Here is a 15,877-nt window from a genome sequence, read left to right on the forward strand (position 1 = left end):
GATACCTGAGGCAATAAAATGAGTGTTCCAATTATATAATAAAAACTGCAACATTATCTGTACAATGATTTAGAGAAGTTAATTTCTTGCAGTGAGTGAAATTATTCAACATTTTCGTATACATTCTTCACGCACAAATGTAATGAGAAGGTAACATTCTAGCATAATTTTGATGCTGGGGACATATTTTTATTGGGCCTGTGATGTCCATGATTAACAGTAACTTACTGACTGGTTCCATTGTGAATATAATAAAAATTTGTAATTTCAATAAAGCATTTAGAAACTGACTGAGAACATAGCCCATAGGTGTTTATTACCAAGCTACTTCATTTAGCTAAAATGTTGAAAATAAATGACACCAATAGAATTGCCATACCTGGTGCTGCTGTTGTTGCAGCAGCTACTGTTGTTGCAACAGCTGATGCCGTTACTGTTGGCAGGGGCGTGAAGAGGAACCTCTGAATAGTTCCACTTGGCATGGCAGCCTGCATTAACTGTTGTCCTGGCCCAGGAATTACTGATACGCCTTGTGGGATAAGCTGAAGCTGTCCAGTAGTTTGCCCCTGCCCTTGAATCACCACAGTCAATCCCTGACCTCCACTCTGCAACAAGAACAGCAGCAGAATTACCAAATGGAACAGTTCTGTCAGCACCAGTACGTGCCTTCATTTGAGCAAAATACCCTCCGTTTGCTACTCTCATCTGTACTTTTATAGGAGGTACTAACTGACATGAGGACAATGCCGAATTAACAAAAATACAAAATAAGCCAAGAAATTTACCCCCCCACCCAGTCCTGAGAGTATTTATGGGGTTATTTCTTCTCGTGAAGGAGCCTGAATTTCTCACTCATTCTAATGCTGTACACCGCTGCTAAAGAATCACACTCTCCCAAAATTTGGGATGTATGAGTCACATCAATTTTAATGCTGAGGTAGCATTGAATCTATCAATATAAAGGCATTTGGCAATTTCAAAATTATACCTAAATGCATCAAATTTGAAGAATTCTACTCTCAAGACAGTACCTCAAAAAAAAAGATTCACCGCAACTGTTATCTGTTAAAACTGTTCTTTTTCTGAAAAGAAAGCTTTAAAACATCGAACGCTCCTCACGATTTGGAATCTGCAGGAACTTTAACTCGCATTACAATAATTGAAAGAGAACCTGTTAAATGTTGGCGTGACGGGACAGATGCTACTGACTAAAGGAGCAGACAGTATTGAGGGTTGGAAGTGGACCGTTTATAACTAGTCAAAAGTGCTGGTAAAAAAAAATCCAAAACTAATCAATGAAACAGTAGAATTTTGCAGTGGTTTTCGCCAACTGGATGAGTACAAATGAGATCGATTAGATACTGTTGGGCGCAGCAGCTTCAAGCAAATTTAATCACAAATTTAAAATATACTCAATCAAATTTCTCTTCCAAACAGAAACCTTAGATCACATAGCATTACATCGAATATACAGCACGGAAACAGGCCATGCCGGCGTTCATGCGCCATTCGAGCCTCCTCCCATCCTTCCTCATCTAACTATCAGCATAACCCCCTATTCTTGTAGTGTATGTACCTTTAAGAGCCCGTGTACTGTAATACCGGTAGTGACCACTTGGGTATATAAGCCTGTATAGTGACCTGTATCTGTTAGTTCACCTCCAGACATTGTTCAGTAAACACCTGTTAAACCAACTCCTGCATTCCGTGTCTCCATTAACACACGGATACAACAGTGGCGACGAATTGGAAACGGACTTACCTGCAATTCGGCAGCACCTCAAGGAGATCGATTCCTCAGACGAAAGTCGAAGAAAAAAAAAAAAAAACTGTGGTTTCACCAGCTACCCGGGCTGGTGGCAGGTACTGCACTAATCCTTCCTGGGCGGCGGGCTGGGACTCGATCGGGTGGCTCTGCAGCGGGGCCGAGCAGCGAGTCGGAAGGTGGAGGCAAACAGAGACGGAGGGTGGAGCACTTGGGAGACGGCCGGCATTGCAAAGCAGGTCGGCGTTCGGACCAAGCAGAGGGAGGGAAAAGTCCCAGAGAGTCCGGCGGGAACGAGTCTCCAACTATTAAAAATATCTGTGTAAATAAAAACCGTGGAGAACAGCGTTGTCAGCAGCGGCGGGAAAGCGCGGGAGGCGCCATTTTTGATTTTCAGGATGCCCAAGACTGGCACTATTACTGCTTTCGATAGTGATATAGAGGATTGGACCACATATGTGGAAAGAGTGGAGGTATATTGCACAGCGAATGAAGTAGAGGATGATAAAAAGGCATCGGTACTTCTAAATCTGATGGGCGCAAGGACATACGGGCTGTTACGAAACGTAATCACTCCAGCCAAACCGATGGACAAGAATTTTAAGGAGATTGTTGATACCCTACAGGAGCACTTAAACCCAACACCGCTGCTGATAGCGGAATGATTCAAATTCTTCAGGAGGAATCAGCACAAGAATGAAAGTAACGCTGATTACCTCACCGAATTAAGAAAGCTGTCAAAGCACTGCCAATTCGGGGCAGGACTGGCAGATTCTCTACGACACAAATTCGTCTGCGGTCTCCTAAGTGAAGGAACACAGAAAAGGCTACTTTCTGAGAAAGATTTGATACTGGACAAGGCTTTCAGTGTGGCTGTATCATACGAAGCAGCAGCAAGAGGAGCTGCAGAGATACAGCAAAAGCCACAGGACTTCGGCACCCATGAAATGACACGGGGTTTCGAGAGATGTTATCGCTGCGGCAGATCCACCCATGACCAGAGGGACTGCTGGTTCAAGGACAAAGCATGCAGGCAATGTGGAAAGATGGGACACATTGCACGTGTATGCCGATCTGGAAACAAAAAATCCACTGACAGAAAAAAAAACAATAAGGAAAAGTACAGAAAGGTACAAATGATGACGGACAGTAGCTCCGAAGACCAGAAGAGCGATAGCGACTCCGGAAACAAGAGACTAAGCTGTCTCAAATTATATAATGTAATTGCCAAAGAAGATTACCAGACCATTTGGGTTACCCTCACGATAGCGGGGTCCCCAGTTAAAATGGAGCTAGATACAGGATCAGCTCTGACCGTCATAAGTCGACGGGATTACGAGCGGCTATTTCCGCATATACCTTTGAAAGACACATCCATTATCTTAAAGACGTATACGGGGCAGAAAGTATACCCCAGAGGGAAAATAAGGGTGCCTGTTGTATACAACGGCAAGGAAATACAGAAGTTGTATTTATACGTTCTGCAAGATGGTGGTCCACCGCTGTTGGGACGTGAATGGATCAGGAAGATACGTTTAGACTGGCACTCCATTCAGGCACTGATGGTGACCAGTAAGAAAAAAAATGGTGATGATGTCATACCTGAACGATTAAAAGACATCTTGGCCAACGCCAAAGAAGTGTTTCAACAGGAACTAGGAACCTTGAAAGGCGTCACAGCCTCAATAGAAGTGGAAGATGCGGCAATTCCCAAGTTTTTTAAGGCAAGGCCGGTGCCATATGCAATTCGTCCAGCCGTCGAGGCAGAGCTGGAGAATTTGGAAAAGGCAGGCGTATTATCCAAGGTAGATTGGAGCGAGTGGGCAACACCCATCGTCCCGGTCATGAAGAAAACGTTGAATAATGATAAATCTGAAGAACGGAGAAAAATTCGCATCTGTGGGGACTTCAAGGTAACTGTAAACCCGGTCCTTCACACGATACAGTATCCTCTTCCAAGGATAGAAGATATTTTCGCCTCACTATCCGGAGGGAAACGTTTCACCAAAATTGACTTGGCACAGGCATATCTACAGATGGAGGTTGAGGAGGCCTCTAAAAAGTATCTCACGATAAACACACACAAAGGCCTGTACCAGTACAATCGACTGGTTTTCGGAGTAGCATCAGCTCCAGCTATCTGGCAAAGAGCTATGGAGCAAGTCCTGCAAGGGATTTCGGGGACTCAATGCTACCTAGACGACATCCTTGTAACAGGAGAAAACGACAACGAGCACCGTGCCAATTTGGAGCAGGTGCTCACTAGGCTGAGAGAACGGGGCCGACGAGCAAATCGCCCCAAGTGTGAATTTTTCCAGAAACATATATCATATTGTGGCCATATAATTAACGAAGAAGGATTGCATAAGTCACCTGAAAAAATTGAAGCGGTCATAAAAGCCCCAGCACCTGAAAATGTCTCACAATTAAGGTCGTTCCTGGGATTGATAAATTACTATCATAAATTTTTACCGAACTTGTCAACTGTTCTGCATCCTCTTAACGCACTGCTACAAACGGGAGTAATTTGGAAATGGAGCGAAGACTGTAAACGTGCCTTCCATAAATGCAAAGGCTTGATCACGTCCAAGGAAGTGTTGGCTCATTACAACCCATCACTGCCAATCAGACTGGCGTGCGATGCATCCCCTTATGGCGTAGGAGCGGTATTATCGCATAGATTCCCTGATGGCTCGGAGCGGCCGATAGCTTTTGCGTCACGCTCATTGAACTCAGCTGAGCGTAACTATGCCCAGATCGACAGGGAAGCACTCAGCCTGGTATGGGGAGTGAAGAAATTCAACCATTACCTACACAGACAAAAATTTACCTTGTTGACTGACCATCAACCCCTCGTCTCCATATTCAACCCTAAAAAGGGCGTTCCCATTATGACAGCGCAAAGGCTACAGAGGTGGTCCCTTTTCCTAGGGGCACACCAATGTGACATAGGATCAAAACAGCATGGGAATGCTGACGGTTTATTGCGCCTACCGTTGCCAACGGTAGAAGAGGCACCTACAGTGGACCCAGTGGAGATGTTCCACTCAGCCATAGTGGAATGTCTACCAGTAACAAATTCTACCATTGAAAAGGAAACGAGAAATGACCCGACTCTCTCACGAGTCTACGATTTAACGGTGAAGGGATGGCCAGCACATTGCGAACCACTGTTGCCAGCATTCTCGCAAAGAAGAGAACAGCTGTCAGTGTGCCGAGGAACCTTGATGTGTGGATCCAAAGTGGTGATTCCACCCAAACTCCAGGATAAAGTGCTAAAGGAGCTTCACGAGGGGCATCTGGGTGGAGTGAAAATGAAGAACCTAGCCAGAGCGTTTGTGTGGTGGCCAGGTATCGATGGAGACATCGAAGAAATGACCAAGAGCTGTCTAGGATGCCAGAAGGTCCAAAACGCCCCACCGCAAGCCCCTCTACATCCATGGGAGTGGCCCTCATCTCCATGGCAAAGGGTACATATCGACTTTGCTGGTCCATTTATGGACTCAATGTTCTTAATCGCGGTTGATACACACTCCAAGTGGCCGGAGGTAATAAAGATGTCCTCCACCACCACGGAAAAAACCATCACAGTATTAAGGACCATATTTGCCAGGAATGGGCTGCCTGAACAGATCTGTTCTGATAATGGACCGCAATTTGTGTCCGAAGAATTCAGGAAGTTCTTAAAAAACAATGGGGTTAAGCACTACATGTCCGCCCCATACCATCCCGCCACCAATGGATTAGCTGAAAGGTTTGTCCAGACCTTCAAGAAGGCCATAAAGGCCATGGGTAATGAAGACATAAATCTACAACATAAGGTAGATAACTTCTTGTTTGCGTACAGGAATGCAACACATGTGGCTACAAACCAAACTCCCGCCGTGATGTTTTTCAATAGAAGACTAAGATGCCGGCTGGATTTGATCAAGCCAAACATCAGAAGGGACGTAAAGAACTGGCAATTTCAAGGCATGAATGAAAGGCCAACTAGAACCTTCCAGATAGGTCAACAAGTTTTGGCCCGGGACTACCGTACCGAGAAATGGCAGCCTGGAACTATTTGCACACGACTAGGACCGCTGATGTATACCATGGACATTGGAGAAAGCATAATAAGGCGCCATGCTGACCAGATCATAGAGTCATCCGAAAAGGGACAACCTACACCACAACTCTATACGCCTAATGATGAAGCAGAGATACCCATAGTATCTACCTCCGATCCGGTGATACTGGAACCAGATGAACCCGACACTGGCATTCAAGCCGAATCGACCTTGCCAAAAGAACCTACTACACCACCGAAAACTACTACACCACCGAGGCGTTATCCGGACCGAGTCAGGAAGCCTCCAGAGAGACTGACTTATAATTGATTAACTGCAGCAAATGTGTAGATTATTGTTCTTGTAAACATGTTAATTAATGATTACTTAAAATGTTATGTACTAATTATCTAAAAAGGGGAGGAATTGTAGTGTATGTACCTTTAAGAGCCCCTGTGTACTGTAATACCGGTAGTGACCACTCAGGTATATAAGCCTGTATAGCGTCTTGTATCTTTTAGTTCACCTCCAGACTTTGTTCAGTAAACACCTGTTAAACCAACTCCTGCATTCCGTGTCTCCATTAACACACGGATACAACAATTCTCTTCTCCCTCATGTGCTTATCTAGCCTCCCCTTAAGTGCATCTATACTATTCGCCTCAACCATTCCGTGTGGTAGCGAGTTCCACATTCTAACCACTCTCCGGGTAAATAAGTTTCTTCTGAATTCCCTATTGGGTTTCTTGGTCACTATCTTATATTGATGGCCTCTAATTTTGCTCTCCCTACAAGTGGAAACAGTACATAGATTACATAGAATTTAAGCTACTTGCCCTCGTGATTTACAAATAAGTAAAGGTTAAACTAGTAAATGAAGTTTTTGGTTTTAAATAATAAAAAGAGAATGTTTTTGCACTGTATATGGTGTAGTATTCCTACATGTAATGGTTTCCCTCTTTTCGTGATGAAAACCACGCAACTCTTACCTGTCCTTGTGTGAGCTGGGTGAGCTGTGCCATTGTTAATCGAACCTGTCCCTGTTGTGGCCGCTGGGCTAGCTGCTGGCCTTGTGGCGTGGCAGGCCGACTTTGGATAGGTTGCATAGGCGTGCTTGGAGCGGTCACCATCTTCTGGGCTGAACTTTGAACCAAATTGCCCGTACCTGACACAGTTGTTACGGGCTGTCCACGGATAATCTGAGTGACAACTTGTTGGTTTTGAGCTGGAAAGCAAATAGAGCAGCTGCATTAAAGCCTGTTAAGACTCGTTCAGTCAGTCCCTTGTTATAAATGAACATTCTGTTCCTCTGCTTCCAATATTGGAAGTATTGTTATTCCAATAGTTTAAACTTTAGCAAACCTAGTTCAACTTTGAATTCATTTAAATGCAACAAATACCCATTCTTGGATTAGTGCCGATAACCCTGTGACATCCATTTATGAAGCTGTATCAGAAAGGGAAGAAAAGTGCTTAAATACTTGAGAAAGAAGAAATTGAGAGAAGATTGGAGAAAGTATAAGGGAACTGAACTAAGTGGATAGCTCTTTTACTCGAGCCAGAACAGGCACAAAGGCTTCCTCCTGTGGTGTAAAACTAAGATTCTAGTGAGGTGGTCAGAGTCTGAATTCCCAAGTCCTCATCACTGAAGGAAGGCCTATAAAACTATAGGCCACACAAGTGAAGAAAGTGGATAAACACACATTTAAGACAAAACCATGAATGCAACAGTGGGACCATTACAATTAGTACTTCAATGACCAATGTGTTACATGGGTGGGAGAATTAAAAATAAGCCAGGCTCCTGCTTTTGATCACTAACCAGTGACCAGTAACTGAGGAAAATGAACACATACAAATATCAGAGAGGACTGATTGAGTTTGGTCAGGATGTACCCAAACGCTAAACAGACGCTGTCTCGGCTCCTCCCTTCCCACTGTCCAGGGCCCCAAACACTCCTTTCCAGGTGAAACAGCGATTTACTTGTACTTCTTGCAATTTAGTATACTGTATTCGCTGCTCACGATGCAGTCTCCTCTACATTGGGGATGCTCAGTCGTTGAGCATATTCAAGGCCGAGATAGATAAGATTTCTGGATGCCGATTGGGTGACCGCTTTGTGGAACACATCAGTCAGTCCGTAAGGGTGACCCCGAGCTTCCGGTCGCCTGTCACTTTAATTCTCCGCTCCGCTCCCACTCTGACCTCTCCGTCCTCGGCCTCTTACACTGTTCCAATGAAGCTCAACGTAAGCTCGAGGAACAGCACCTCATCTTTCGATTAGGCACTTTACAGCCCTCTGGACTCAACATCGAGTTCAACAATTTCAGACCTTAACCTCTGCCCCAATCTTTTTTTTCCCCATTTATTTTTCTCTCTCTCATATGGCAGCTGTCTTTCACTCTGCCAGTGTCATTTACACATCATCTAGAGCCATCTTTTGTTTCTTAACTTGTCCCATTACCATCTCCTTTTCCCTCGCACCATCATCCCTTTTGTCTCTTAATCTCTCCTGCCTTCCATCCTATCACAGACCTTCCCTTTTGTTCTTTCCTCCCCTCCCCCCTCTCCCTGCCCCTGCACTTGCTTAAAAACCTGTTCCATCTCCAGCTTTTTCCAGTTCTGACGAAGGGTCATCGACCTTAAACGTTAACTCTGTTTCTCTCTCCACAGATGCTGCCTGACCTGCTGAGTATTTCCAGCATTTTCTGTTTTTATTTCAGATTTTGCTCTCATATGAAGCACCATCACTTTGGTGTGGTACTGGCAGTCAGTGCCCAGGAACCATTCCCAACATTAATCAATTTCAGGTGAGATGAGAGTTGGGGGACTTTTGGATACAAGACCATAAGAATGAGGAGGAGTAGTAGGCCATACGGCCCTTCGAGCCTGCTCCGCCATTCAATAAGATCATGGCCGATCTTCGACTTCAACTCCACTTTCCCGCTCGATCCCCATATCCCTCGATTCCAGAAATCTATCGATCTCAGCCTTTAATATGCTCAACGACTGAGCATCCACAGCCCTTTGGGGTAGAGAATTTCAAAGATTCACAACCCTCTGAATGAAGAAATACCTCATCTCAGTCTTAAATGGCCGACCCCTTATCCTGAGATTATGCCCCTTAGTTGTAGACTCTCCAGCCAGGGGAAACAACCTCAGCATCTACCTTGTCAATCCCCCTCAGAATCTTATGTTTCAATGAAATCACCTGGCATTCTTCTAAACTCGAGAATATAGGCCCAATCTACTCGATCTCTCCTCATAGGACAATCCTCTCATCCCAGGGATCAATCTAGTGAACCTTCGTTACACCGCCTCCAAGTTCTTTCTCGGATAAGGAGACCAAAACTGTGCACAGTACTCCAGGTGTGGTCTCACCAAAGCCCTGTACAATTGTAGCAAGACTTCTTACTCTTATACTCCAACCCCCGTGCAATAAAGGCCAACATGCCATTTGCCTTCCTAATTGCTTGCTGTACCTGCGTGCTAACTCTGTTTCCTGTATTAGGACTCCTAAATCTCTCTGAACACCAACATTTAATAGTTTCTCACCATTTAAAAAATATTGTTTTTCTATTCTTCCTACCAAAGTGAATAACCTCACATTTCCCCACATTATACTCCATCTACCACCTTATTGCCCACTCACTTAACCTGTCTATATCCCTTTGCAGGCTGTGTGTGTCATCTTCACAGCTTACTTTCCCACCTAGCTTTTTATCGTCACCAAACATGGATACATTGCACTCGGACCCTTCATCTAAGTTATTAATATCGACTGCAAACAGCTGAGGCCCAAGCACTGATCCTTGCGGCATCCCACTCGTTACAGCCTGCCAACCCGAAAATGAACCGTTTATCCCTATTCTCTGTTTTCTATCCATTAACCAATCCTCTAGCATGCTAAATATTACCCCCAACCTCATGAGCCCTTATCCTGCGTGGCAACCTTATCGAATGCCTTTTGGAAATCCAAATATTCTACATCCATTAAGTTCCCTTTATCTATCCTGCTAGTTACATCCTCAAAACTCTTAATACATTTGTTAAATGCGATTTTCCTTTCATAAAACCATGTTGACTCTGCCTAATCATATGATTTTTTAAGTGCCCCGTTACCACTTCCTTAATAATGGATTCCAGCATTTTCCTGATGACTGATGTCAGGCTAACTTGCCTGTAGCTCCCCGTTTTCTCTCTTCCCTACTTTCTTGAATAGCAGGGTTACATCTGCTACCTTCCAATCCACTGGAACCGTTCTAGAATCTGGGGAATTTTGGAAGATCACAACCAATGCATCCACCATCTACGCAGCCACCTCGTTTAGAACCCTAGGGAGTAGGCCATCAGGTCCAGGGGAATTTGTCGGCTTTTAGTCCCTTATTTTCTCAAGTACTTTTTCTCTGATATTAAATTACTTTAAGTTCCTCACTCTTATTAGCCCCTTGGTTCCCCACTACTTTTAGTATGCTTTTTGTGTCTTTTACTGTGAAGACAGATACAAAATATTTGTTTAAAGTCTCTATTTCCTTATTCCCCATTATAATGTCCCCTGTCTCAGCCTCTAATGGACCAATGCTTACTTTTACTACTCTCTTCCTTTTTAAATACATATGCCTTATTTTTTTTAACAATCATACTGTGACATGCTAGGATAAGCATTTTTGTTCATCGTATTTCTAGTAAACGGCTTCAAAGGCAACCTCTAGCCCGTGTTCTGAGAGGACTGGGCTGCACGGAACTCTCATCACATTCAACAGAATGAGCAATTGCAACCATCACATGCACCACACTACCAGAGAGCAGGCAATCTTTCCAGAAAATACATGTACACTATACTCCATTCCACACAGTAAATGCATACACGCATGCCTACACATAAATGTCAGGATAGACTTGCACGTATGAACACATTACTGATATGACTTTGACTAGTTATAAGTATTGCTCTATTTGGAATTCTTGTGTGAGCAGTTTCTTCCCCGCACCCCAATCCCCAGAGGGCCCACAAACATCTGTCCTGGCATCAAACCACTGCACCACGATGGTACTGTCCAGAATTCAGTTTTTTAAAAATCTGACAAACCAGACATTTTTTAGCCATAGAATTCTTATAAAAACTATTAGCCTTCAGTATCGTCAGTCAGTGTTAAAGATGGCTGTTGTGGAGTTGTAGCAGACTTATTGCCAGTTAACTGTAAAGGGAAAAACAATGGGAAGAATAGCACACCCGCATCTTCAAACACATGACTAACACATTAAATACATGCACTTGAAAGATTAGATAAAACTGAAAATCGCATTGTTTGTGTATCTGCTGCAGTAAATTAAACATGCTCGTCCTCCAGCAACAAGGACATAGGTCTACTGCTGCAGAGTTACTGAGCTCAGCCAGACTGTTGTGGAGTGGCACTGAGTGGAAGCCAGATCAGCAGAAGGAAACTTGGAGAAAGTCACCTCTCTGGACTGCTTGTGCTTAACTCAACAGACATTGTTACAGTCCTTGAACCAAGTTGCCCACCTTCTGGAGACATGGCCCAGAGACACAAAGTAGGCTTCATGTTGAGGTGTCTGCTTAGAATTTGCTACATTTATTAGTGTAATACAAGCGTGCTTACAAACATTTCGTTACCACAGCCTGAGCTGTGATTTGCTCAAGAAAGCAACTTCTTGCGCTAATAATTCTTTTACATAAAAAAATAAACTTTTAATTTCTTTTCCATTAATCTCGTCCCAACTCTGAGCTGGTGGATTATGAAAAGTCAAGCCCCAAGATACATAGAACAGCAGGTTTGTTCACCTACAAGTGAAGTAGAGGAGAGCCACAAGGCTGCAATAGGACTATCAGCAGTGCAAAATGAGAGAAGATGACGACAAGACAGAAACAGAACAGATGATTGAGCATGCATAATGGATGGGAAGCACTAATGGATCGGTTGATGCATCACACTGGTAATTTGAGAAGTAAAAAAGGTGAACCTACTGGCTGGGAGTATACCTTGCTGTACCATCAAAGGCGTACGGATAATAGTTTTCCCAAGGGCTGCTGCCTGCTGAAAAGGTGCTCTTATAACTGTAACACCAGGACGTATCTGTGTCGCTCCTCCTGTTGTGAGAACCTGGCATAAAACATTCAAATACATTAATTTCCAAACGGTAATGCAAACACCAAATAACAGTATCACCAGAGCATGTGCATAAAAGAACTCTTCCGAATTCTTAGAGCCATTGCCCAACAAAATAAAACACATCAAAACCAACCAGCTCCCACCTAACTACTGAAATTATATCAAATTTGTTGATTCTCCCCTCCACCCCCTCTCCCAAACCTGGCAACCCACAAGGTGAACGAGCTCAAAATGTCCAGTAACTATTTGATTGTGACAGGACGAACAAGGCTGTATGAACTGTAAGTCTGAACTCAACAGAAGCTGACTGAGGAACATCCAAAAGACATGATGTTATACGTCACAAGAGCCACTTTCAACTGATTAGTGTGCCTGGGAGACATTCAAGAATTTACTTCTGATCCCAGTCAGTCTCACGATCATCTCAAGTTCTGGAATATAGCCGTAGACCTCTGGTAAGGGTATAGTCGTCTGGGAAAGTGGAAATTGCTCTCAGTTGTAACATCCCAAATTTTCTACGTGTGGAGGAGGCAAAATGGCAGAGCACAGAAATAATAGGCAACCCACGGAATTGGTACATCTACATAACCCAGGTTCTGTTGGTGGTGTGCTGGTCGATTAGACCTGCTGTAAAGGCACACACAGCCAATGCAACAAACACCTAACTGTAACCCCATTTAATGCTGTAGCTTATCTATTATGAAGAAAAGAATCTAATTTGATCAGGGTCAAAGAAGCCAGCCTTGTCGATATGGTACCAAAGTGATCAGCACCAAAGCAGTCAACGCCTGTGAACACCGATTTAAAGGGCTGCAATATTGGAAGGGGAAATGATGAACCAAAACAATAGATGGCACTTTAGTGGTTCTTAAAGAGAGACACCAAAATAGAGGAGCTGGATCTGAAACAGCCTTAGAAGGAGAAAAAGTATTTTCTCAGTATGTTTTCAGGAGCGACCAACATCCCAGAGAGGCTTCATTCATTTTAATGGGGGGCCATTATTTCACACTAGCCTGGGAAAAGTTCTAGAGCTGCCTGACCCTGGGGAAGCACATCACTAACTAAGTATGTAGTGTAATAATCAACTATTTTTAAACTTAGGGACAATGCTAATGTGTTTAAAAACCAGCAGCAGCTACATGTCCCCAGCCTAAAATGATACAAATGTTGAGGGGTTTGGTCATTTGCCTTGGAGGTTACAGGCTTGAGAGAAATACTGAGCTACATAATTCAAACAGAACAATGCTGCATGATTGGTTCAGTTATGTGCATGACTGGCCAGTCCTTTGTGAATTGAATGGTCAATTATCAAAATCCAGGAAGCCCTAGCTACTGTCTTCAGGCATATTTAAGCAAATTAAATAGTTTAAATCGGGGATACCCAATTTGGAACCTTCAACAATTAGTTCAGAGCTTTGCAACTCCCACACCGATGAGAAGTACAAGTATCACTTCATATATCAAATGTCAATTCAAAACAGATTTGCATGCTGATTGAAAGTAATAGTCAAGAAGAAGAATAAATACCTGTACCTGCTGAGTTGTGGTTGTTGTACCTGGTGCATTCTGTCGAAGAGTTACAGTGGTACCCCTTGGCTGGAATGAAGTAAAGGTTTGCTGGCTGGAAGTAGTGCCTGACGGAATGATTCCCAGAACCTTCTGCTGCACCTGAACTACACCTACAAAAAAGGGCAGAATCATTCAATATACACCAATTACAATCACCACCTATGCAAATGACAATGGCACATCGTTAGTAAAACAGCTGCAAACACGAGTCGCTGGATTGTGTTTCAGGGCAAAGGGACATTGCAGAAACTGAATATGTAGAACTATTAGTCTAATGTCTGTTGTGGGGAAGTTACTATAATCTGTTATTAGGGACAGTGTGACTGAGCACTTGGCCAAATATAAACTGATCAGAGAGAGCTAGAATGGATTTGTAAAGGGTAAGTCATGTATAACTAACCTTGTTGAATTTTTTGAGGATACAAACGTGGTTGATAAGGAAATGTCGATGGATGTTATTTATATAGATTTCCAGACGGTATCTGACAAGGTTCCACACAAGCAACTGTTAGCAAAAATGAAAGTGCATGGAATTGGAGGCAACCTATTGACATGGGTAGGGAATTGGTTAGGGGGTAAGAGACAGAGTAGCAATAATAGGTATGTACTCCAATTGTCAGGATGTGACTAGTGGTGTCCCTCAGGGATCTGTGCTGGGGCCTCAGCTTTTCACGATTTTTATCAATGACTAAGATGAATGAATGGAGAGCTGTATATCCAAGTTTGCTGGAGACATTAAGTTAGGTGGCACAATAAGTAGTGTAGATGGGACATGCATAATGAGGTGCCAGCACCACTCACTAGCTGGACACGCAGAGAATTAATTCCTTTCCTGTTCATGAATTTGATGAGGCATCAATGGCACCTTGTATTTGTAAGAATTTAACCACTTGGTAGAAATGGACAGCACTTTCTCTCTGCTTTGCTGTGTCGGTGTAAAACTGATGAACTCAGGTGTGCAACAACAGTGGATTGATGACGTGTTTTAATGCGGCGATAAGCTGACTAATGTGACTACCGGGTCAGCTGTGGCTCAGTGGGTAGCACATTCGTCTCTGTGTCAGAAGGTTGTGGGATCAAGTCCCACTCCAGGGACTTGAGCACATAAAGCTAGGTTGACACTCCAGTTATCCCCAGAGTCCTGGCCAATATTTATCCCTCAACCAAAAAAAACAGATTATCTGGTCATTAGCACATTGTGGTTTGTGGGACCTTGCTGTGCGCAAATTGGCTGCCGCGTTTCCCACATTAAAACAGTGACTCCACTTCAAAAAGTACTTAATTGACTGTAAAGCGCTTTGAGACATCCGGTGGTCGTGAAAGGCGCTATATAAATGCAAGTCTTTCTTTCTTACCGTCACCAGAGAAGCATCCGAATGCATAAAAGTTCTGTTGTCACCGTCACAGCTTGACAAAGCGGTGCCTCTGGTGCAAAGAGGCTGCAAGCCAGGTTCCAAGAGCTGGCATATCTCTGACTGTGTCAGGGGGGAAAATGCAACCTTCTTGGACACTGCCTATTGGAAAAATCCAGATTCTTCGTGGCCTCAGGGTTCTGAACGCTGAATGAAATGTGTGTGCAGAATACTGGTGCACTCCGCTGTACTGCAATGATCCACTTTGGTGAGTTTTCAAAAGGAACACTGCTCTTCAGAAACCAGCCTGCATGTAAAAATGCAGTTGCACTGCACCAATCGGTTTTACACCAGCATGATTAAGAGCTATGCCATCAGGTAGCACTTACGCTCAAGGGAAAGCAGAGCTCAACATATGCATACTTCATGCACGTGCCAGTGAGTAGAATTTTCCACTTGCTCTTCCCTTTTATAAAAAGGAGCCGAAGCAATCAGCTGGAATGCCTTTGAGCTTTCAAGCTTAAAAAATCTTAACAAGTTGGCATCACTTGCAGCAACAGTGGAAGCATATAGCAACAATTCTGAATGTGTTATACAACTGTAATTAGTAGCATGTGTAAACTCCTGGAGTTCGATTTCAAATATACATTATGAGTACTAATACCAAGTCTGGACCAGCAGCCTAATATCATAGGTCCATATTAACAACAATGCAGTGACAACAAAAGGCTAAGTTGATGGTTTCTTGTGTGCATTGCTTAGAAACTCTGGATTTTCAATCACAATTTGGAGATGCATTAATGCACTGTGCTGGAGACTTGGAAACTCAAGTTTGAAATACACCTTCTGGTGACATTCAAATGGAGGGTCACTGTTCCTTCTCCTGCCAGAGCAGGGCTGCCAATCTTTGGTAAAGGAAAATAAACAGGGCCACCACTACAGGTCACAACAGCCCCACTCCACTGCTTGCTGCTGCCAGAGGTCAGGGAGAAGTCAGCAGTTTTACTCAC

General features: G+C 43.6%; 1 protein-coding gene across 15 annotated transcripts in view; it reads right to left on the reverse strand.

The window, feature by feature from the left end:
• Positions 1-15,877, reverse strand: part of bptf (bromodomain PHD finger transcription factor) — a 157,506-nt gene that overhangs the window by 28,691 nt on the left and 112,938 nt on the right. For 8 of the 15 annotated variants that reach the window (XM_085963903.1, XM_085963901.1, XM_085963897.1 and 5 more), the window contains 4 exons: positions 13,474-13,625; positions 11,802-11,937; positions 6,804-7,039; positions 380-605 (listed from right to left, as the gene is read on the reverse strand). In XM_085963903.1, the coding sequence (XP_085820029.1) occupies positions 380-605; positions 6,804-7,039; positions 11,802-11,937; positions 13,474-13,625 (750 nt within the window). The remainder of the gene's footprint in view (positions 1-379; positions 606-6,803; positions 7,040-11,801; positions 11,938-13,473; positions 13,626-15,877) is intronic. The other 7 variants (XM_085963910.1, XM_085963904.1, XM_085963899.1 and 4 more) reach the window with 3 other exon arrangements.

The sequence above is a fragment of the Somniosus microcephalus genome, chromosome 21, assembly GCF_052327205.1.
Source record: "Somniosus microcephalus isolate GS21.2 chromosome 21, FLI_Smic_1.0, whole genome shotgun sequence".
In the NCBI taxonomy this organism is placed as follows: Eukaryota; Metazoa; Chordata; class Chondrichthyes; order Squaliformes; family Somniosidae; genus Somniosus; species Somniosus microcephalus.